General features: G+C 35.0%; 1 protein-coding gene across 1 annotated transcript; it reads right to left on the bottom strand.

Annotated features, from left to right (window-relative positions):
- Positions 1–823: 823 nt before the first annotated feature.
- Positions 824–4,817, bottom strand: Agtr2 (angiotensin II receptor type 2). The gene is made up of 2 exons (XM_046420959.2): positions 4,668–4,817; positions 824–3,440 (listed from the first exon to the last, which is right to left on the bottom strand). The coding sequence occupies exon 2, from the start codon at positions 3,403–3,405 to the stop codon at positions 2,320–2,322; it is 1,086 nt and encodes a 361-aa protein (XP_046276915.1). The 5' UTR covers positions 3,406–3,440; positions 4,668–4,817; the 3' UTR covers positions 824–2,319.
- Positions 4,818–8,061: the final 3,244 nt, after the last annotated feature.

The raw sequence follows: 8,061 nt of genomic DNA, 5'->3' as shown, positions 1-8,061 counted from the left end.
GATGTAGTTCAGTGGCTAAATGCCCCTGGGTTCGATCCCTAGTACAAAAAAAAAAAAAAAAAAGTAGGCTCCTATGGAGGTAGAGGCCAGGCTCAAAATCCCAAGAGCTAGAGAAGCAATTTTATTCATTAAGGGGACTTCCAGGGTGAGGGGTGGGGTGGGCAGGGTCATATCAATAGTATAATATGATTATGGTAGAGGAAACAGCATGAGCTGAATGTTGACAGTTAAATTGGTGTTCATCAATTGGATGAAAGGCTGTGGAGGGGGGAATGATTGGAGGGGTATTCAGGGACCCACAGTTGTGTGAACAAAAGCAGAGCATCATGAAAGAAAGTCAGACTTTAATTTTTTTTTAAATATATATTGTGGCACAAAGCCCTTGGTTCAATTCCCAGCACCACCAATCTACATGTTTTGTGTTTCTTGACCTGGGATGCAAGGGAGGGATGACAAAGAAAAATCAACCCCAGGAAAAGGATAAGATATTCTAAGGTCATTCCAACCATGATCAGAAATGTGGGTTTTGCTTTCATAGTCATTCAGAAATTATGGCTGAATACTCAGGAGAGGGAAACTAGAAGACTATGACAAAGGACCAGGTGAGTAATGATAAAGGCTGAAACTGAGAAGTATTAGTGAGGATTGAATAGAAGGTACCAATAGAAGAGAAGGTAAGAATCTATACTTGGAAGTAGTGAATATAAAATAATAATAAACACACATGATCTTCCCATAAAGGATTTTATTCATATGATATGTATTACAAAATCATTTAAAATGTGAGGCTATAGTTGATTACACATTTAGCTATATGCTTTACTGAAAATAACATGATTACATGAAATTGGGGCTTTCCCAAAAAATAGTATGAGAGGATTCTTCTGTCTGTAGCCCTGAAACTTGACAGAGATGTTAAAACTCCCAAACTTTAATTCTACCTCACAGGTAAGCATTGATCTAGGAAGGTCTGAGGTAACCTTGTATAATATGGGTGCAGAATAAAATCTTGAACTTGTAAAATTAGAATTTATATTCTCATCTAAGTAAAGTTGAGGTATTCCTCTAACTTAGGAGTTCTAATAGTACTGAGTAGGAGAGCTGTGAACCAGTGATTAGTTTAAAATAGTCCACAGAATCCCATGGATTCTGGAGCAAACAGTAAACATAGATATAGTTTAAAATTACCCACCAGGATCTGTATTCTGAAAGCCACATTGCACAGCCCTACCTGTCAGATCCCTTGCCTCACCAAACTTGTCATTTGCTGGGTCTCTTTTCCCCTTTCCAGGGGGAGGAGGTAATCAAATATTCATTCTGCTATAACCTTTTTTTATGCCAGTTTAGAGTTTATTATGAGTCAAAGAATCCACCCAGATATTTTGGGAAGCAACCCAGAACCAAAACATCAATAATAAAAATCAAGTCAACATTCTATATATCAAAGCACCACATTTAAAAGGTCAGAGATGTAAAAAGTGACCTTTACATTTTATAACAATACACAGTGTTTATAGTTTTCAAAAAAATTATCAGAAAAAAATAAGCCTTTAAACAATGGTTAAAATGCATAGAAAGTTTTTAAAAACTACTTATTCAGAATTTAGTGAACACTCAAATATGTGTCAATTGCAATTGTTTTATTATTCATTTTATTTTCTATAACTGTAAAAATAAGCCAAAATGCAGAAGTGTGATTTAATCTATATTCCTAGCCTTGCTTGATATGTAGCTACCTCTTAAGTGTAAAGCTATGCTCACGTGAAATGTAAAAGGAATAGAACTTGTAATTTTTTAAAAGTAGAAAGTATGTGTCTAGTGCCTGAATAATCAAGTACTAATCCATTATATTATTATATTGGAATAGTATACTCAATTTACTGCTTATCTCTGTTACAATGTTGCCTGGTAAATAATGCAACAATGTAAACCTGTTCCTGGTTCAAGAATAAAGAACTTGATAAAAATGGACATAAAATCTCATTAAGAAATGCCAGCATTTTTCAATGAGAAATATGAACCCCAAATCATTAATCACAATTTAGGATTAATTATAATTTGAGATAAATCCCCAATTACTTCTGGGTTATGGATCTGTCTCACTAATGACAGTCTTGAACCAATATACCAGAAAAACAATGGACAATTCCTGAAAGTCACTGAAGGATAAAATTTAGTTACACTTTGTTTCCTGTTTTAGAAGAATGAGTAAAGATTAGATAAGGGGGAGGGACTTCTATTGCTAAAGCCATTTAAAGATAATTCTGATGGGCCTCAGGACAATTAGCCATATTGATTGCATGCATTCCACTCTCATTTTTAAGACACAAAGGTGTCCATTTCTCTAAGAGAACTGCTTTTTCGGCAAGACACACTCTCTCTCTTGCCTTGGAGCCAAGTAATTGGAACCCTAAACACACTGCGGAGCTTCTGTTGGAATCGGTTTCCAACAAAACAATACAAAAAGGGATTAACGCAGCTGTTGGTGAATCCAAGGAGGATGGCAAAAGGAAGTGCCAGGTCAATGACTGCTATAACTTCACAGCTATTAATGACACCCATCCAGGCCAGAGCATCCAGGAAGGTCAGAACATGGAAGGGAAGCCAGCAAATGATGAATGCCAGGACAACAGCAGCTGCCATCTTCAGGACTTGGTCACGGGTTATTCTGTTCTTCCCATAGCTGTTGGTCTTCAGTAAGTGTTTCCTGATTCCAAAGTAACATGTTGCTATAAATATTAAAGGGATAATAAAACCAAGGATATTTTTCATTAAGGCGATCCCAGCTGACCACTGGGCATAATTCTCAGGTGGGAAAGCCATAACACAAGCATTCACCCCTAGGTACTCAATGGTTCTGACATCTCGGAAATAAAATGTTGGCAATGAGGACAGACAGGCCATACACCAAACCAGGGGAACTATGTAAGATGCCTGCCAGGGATTTCTTCTTTGAGACAGAAAGGGGTAGATAACTGATTGGTACCTATCAACACTCATACAGGTAATAAAAAAAATGCTTGCAAACATATTCAGAGTCAGAAAAGAACCAAAAACCTTGCACATCACAGGTCCAAAAAGCCAGTCATATCTGTAAGAATAATAGCTTGCCCAGAGAGGAAGAGTAGCCAAAAGAAGTAAGTCAGCCACAGCCAGGTTGAAGATGTAAATGCTAGAAACCTTTTTAGGACCCTTTTGACAACAGAACAGTGTAACCACAACAGTATTAACAAAAAATCCAATCACAAAAATAATGTAATACAGAATGGGAATTGCATCTAAATGCTTATCTGATGGTTTATGTGAGCAGTTAAAGGTGGACTCATTGTTGCCAGATACGTTGGCAAGTTCCAGACTGCTGGTAAGGTTTTTGCTGATGGTGGCAAGACTGAAGTTGTCCTTCATATTGAAATGTCAGCAACTTCTAATTCATACGCTTTCTGTGGGGGAGAAAAAGGAAGCTGTTAGAACACATACAAAGCTTAAGGTATATTTGAGTTCATTAGCATTTTGGGTTTGATTTTTTAAAAAAAGCAAAAACAAGTAAGTGATTCTAGAAAACACTATGAAATAGGATCATGCCTGTGAAATAAGAATGTATTTTACCTCTTGAGGAAGAAAAAGATTTTCTCAGTAGTAGCAAGTAAAACATTTCAGCTTCAGGAACTAAAAATTCTGAAAAAAACTACCTTTTGCACCTCTTTTCTATCATGTTTTTAGAGTTTTAAAGAAAAAGTATTTCAAAAGTTTAGTTCAGATAGAAAATGTATGTACCAAACAGGAAGAAACCCAAAATAAGAAAAATTAATACTTTAAAACCCTTGATCATTTATCCCAGTCTGTATACTTTCTAGAAATCACACTGCTATTTCATAGAGAAATGCTTTATTCAAGTAATTACATACAAAGCATTATAGCTGTGGAAAGTAAAAGTAGCCATAAGCTATGGAAAAAAATAAGTAAGTGTACAAATGACAGAAACAATATGCAAAAGGAACATTAGAATAGGGGGACTGTAGTGAGCTTTTACTAATTAAAAATAATCTCTTTAATTCTACTTTTCCATTATTTTCACAATTATAATTATGAAGAAGTTATGACATATATGCATATTTCTAAAAGCCTTCTGATTTTAATAGAGAAAATTAGATATAGATATAGATATTAAAGTTTTGTCTGTTTAATAGAAAAAAAATCAATTTAATTAGGAAGAGAAAAAGAAAACAAAAGAGACAAACTTGTTTCAGGGTCAAACAGAAATAGTTTTGATTGCTTAATGAAATAAGAAATGAAAATCAATGATTAATCATGATATAGTCTTATCATTTTTCTTTTGCTATCTTTTCAGTTGAATATAACTAAATAGTCACTGTTCTCAAATGTTATAATCAGTGTTCAGGTTTTTGAGACATTATTGTTTTGGGTTTTTTACTAGCAACATTATTTTGAAACAAACAAGAATTAGCTAAAGATAAACACTAAGGAAAAGACTATTACTTTACATAGTTTTAAAGTAAATACAAATAAACTACTCAGTTAAAAATATAATCACCAAAGTACCTCCTAATAAATAATAAACTCTCATTTTTTATCTAAAGCTCATTTCTTTATATGACTTTACAAATTAACATGAAAGAATGAAAAAATAAATCCCACTGATGACTTACTGGTTGCTTGAGTTTAAAGCAGTTATCATAAATCAGCTTTTCTGGTTCCTAAATGCACTCCTGTAAGAGAAACAGCAGTTAAATAATTTAGGAGTTTTGCAAAATACAGTGTTAAAACACAGGGAAAGGGAAAGTTCATCCATAAAAATATTTTCATTTAATGTATGTTCTACTTTCCAAGTAAAGTATATATAAATTGTTCAAACTTACCTTAAAAATTCAGGCTGAAGAATGCTTTGAATTCTGAGCTTATTCGGTCTCTTAGACTCTGGGATGTAATAGCACCAGATCTCTGGTTTCCTTCTTATATGTTCGGTCTGTCCACTGGGGAGCCTTCAACCTACATAATTCTAGGGCTGACTTATGAACACTTGCCAGCTTTCCAGAGGGTTTTTTTTTTTTTGGCTGCAAAACATTAATCTGAAATTTTCACTGTCTCCAATCATAACAGCTCATTCAAATAAATCTCAAACAAAAAAAATGAAGTTTCCACAAATGTGTTAGAGAATTTTGAAGTCAGTGGCTTGCTTTTAAAGAATATAATTACTTGCAGAATTTTCTCTTTCTTTTTCTCTGATTATGACATTCTCAAGCGAGTTAAGGAGTAGAGACCAGAGAATTTATGCTAGTAGCAGAGTCTTTGTTCACAAATATCCTTCACAAACTTAAGTACTTTTAAAAATTTATACATTTATTAAAGAACGGTAGCAACATCACTTGAAGTCTAACAACTTCTAAAAATTTCTCCCTTGCTTTAAACATTTTCTGGCTGGCTCATTGCTGGAGGATTGGAGATAAGACGGATATAATTTTTATGTGATGGAAAAGAGGTATTAACTTTTAGTACCTCCTTTCATTGGACTCTGTCATATTTGTGGCTCAAATACCAAGGACAGAAGGTAAAGAATGTATAGGCAGCTATTCCAGCCTGGATCACTATTGTTCTTGTTGCTGTTTTTAGTCCTTGTGGTGGTGGGGTGATCAACTTTATATAACCAGTCTTGTAGAAGCAAGAATGATAAAATGAAGAAAGACAAGAAGAGGTGATGCTAATGATAATACTAGATGATAATAAATGCTATGTGACAAACACTGCATTTTATGTTCAATAGTTTAATATAGAGGCATTATAGCACACTGGTAAGTACATGGCCTCCAGGATCCAACTACCTGGCTTCACAGGCTCAACTCTACCACTTCCTAACTCTGTTACCATGACCAAGTTACTTTCCTTCGTCATGTCTCAGTTTTTCTCATCTGAGAAATGGGGATAATATTAATTACCTACATCAGAGAGTTACAAAGATTAAATGAGTTAAAGTGTTTATAGTGTTTAGAATTATACCTAGCACATGATAGACACTAAAATAAGCTTTCTACTACCATAGCTTTACAAATCAAGAAACTAAGATGCACAGAGTTTAAATGAATTTTCTCAGGTCACATAGCTATTAAATGAGGATATTTGAATTTCAAATGAAGCTAACTAATGTCAGAGTTCCTGCTTTTAACTTCTGTACTACAGAAGGAAGCACTAGCTGGTCCTTTAATCTTACCTTTGGTCTTGTCAGAAGAAAACATGCAGCATTTTCAGAAAATCACTACTGACCATTCTTAAACTATCACAACAGCACCAAAGAAGGGAAAAGGAGGTTGCATTTTTCTTAATGTTTTTAGGAAAATGGCAACCCCACAAAGGAGAAATGTGTAAGCAGATAGCTTTCTATAGTTAGTACAGATAACCAGAGAACCCAAGACAGTTAAACAGACAAAAGGATTCCAATTATTACTACAGATCATTTTTTCAGATGAGCAATAAGAGTGCACTTATTCAGGTTGCAGGCTGCAGAAAGAGAGGAGGGCATCTTTTCCATTAGTAGGTAAGCACCTAAGCAAGTTGTTCAGCGAAAGAACAAGGAAGGAGAAAAGACTATAGGTGACAGAGGACAAAATTACAAATGACAGAGACAAAGCACATGGCTATTGACATTTGTTTCTCCATTGATATTAAAGTCAATCCTACAGTAAACAAGCAGTAAGAAAAGGTTATCATTGTCTGAAAAATACAGTAAGATTCAAAGGCTTGCACAACACCATTATAGCATTTTTTTCAGTACACTGAATTTGCACAAGGACAGAATGCATCTAATATACATGTGCACCATTCTATTAGATCTCAAAATATTTGTTTCTTATGCTCTGGACAAATTCAGGTTGAAACTGTGTCCAAATGATGAAAAACTGATGTTTGGGAAACAAAAGAGCGGGCACATATGTTTATTGGCAGGAGAGTTCAAATGGGAACTGGTTTCACTCTTTGTTTAAGCCTGGTTTCTCCCTCCATTTCAAATGTTTGTTTTTGCGACATACAAGGGAATTTTCCAGGCCAGAGTCTCCTGAGTGGTCACAATGGGTCAGATTCCCACCCTGCTCTATTTCTAGCCCCCTTTCATGTCCCTTGCAAAGAAACAGTCAGGAGGTGAGCTATAAACTTTGAGAACAAACTGCAGGCTTGCCTCCAGGAGACCTAGCCTTGAACACTCCCCAGGAGCAGGGGACCTTGTCTAGAGTTTTTGTCCTTCATTACAGTAACTTCTGACGTAAATAAAGTTTAAAGAGGCACACATTTCCCAGAAGATTAAAAAGACATTTACTTTGTTTCTTCATAATTTTTGGAGTAAAAATTTTCATAAGCCGAAGAAAAATTTTTGTAACTGCAGGGAACTAAGAAAAGAAGACAAAAAAGAATAGCAATAATATTCACACCACTGGAGGGGGGATAGTAGAGGATAGGAAAGGCAGCAGAATACAACAGACACTAGTATGGCAATATGTAAATCAATGGATGTGTAACTGATGTGATTCTGCAATCTGTATATGGGGTAAAAATGGGAGCTCATAACCCACTTGAATCAAATTGTGAAATTTGATATATCAAGAACTATGTAATGTTTTGAACAGCCAACAATAAAAAATTTAAAATAAATAAATAAATAAATAAAATTAAAATGAGGAATACTGGGAAGAGCACTTCTAGGCAGAAAATTTAGGGTTTCTTTATGTTTATTTATTTTATTTTTTTGGTGCTGGGATTGAACTCAGGGCCTCATGCATGGTAGGCAAGTGGTGCTCTACTATTGAGCTACACTCTCAGCCCTTTTTAAAAATTAGCATTTCCAGCTATTGCCCTTCTCGGACTATTCCCTGAAGACCTTAAAAGAGCATACTACAGGGATACTGCCACATCGATGTTCATAGCAGCACAATTCACAATTGCTAGACTGTGGAACCAACCCAGATGCCCTTCAATAGATGAATGGATTAAAAAAATGTGGCATTTGTACACCATGGAGTATTACACAGCACTAAAAATGACAAAATCATGGAATTTGCA

This window comes from Marmota monax, unplaced genomic scaffold (assembly GCF_021218885.2).
Source record: "Marmota monax isolate L192 unplaced genomic scaffold, Marmota_monax_Labrador192_F-V1.1 WCK01_AAM20220418_F8-fsc00155, whole genome shotgun sequence".
Lineage (NCBI taxonomy): Eukaryota > Metazoa > Chordata > Mammalia > Rodentia > Sciuridae > Marmota > Marmota monax.
The sequence above is the reverse complement of the archived record's forward strand: the minus strand, read 5'-3'. Positions and strand labels throughout refer to the sequence as shown.

Bases quoted from the DNA above. Each gene is read 5' to 3' on its own strand.
- Agtr2 (XM_046420959.2), bottom strand. From the start codon at position 3,405: ATGAAGGACAACTTCAGTCTTGCCACCATCAGCAAAAACCTTACCAGC.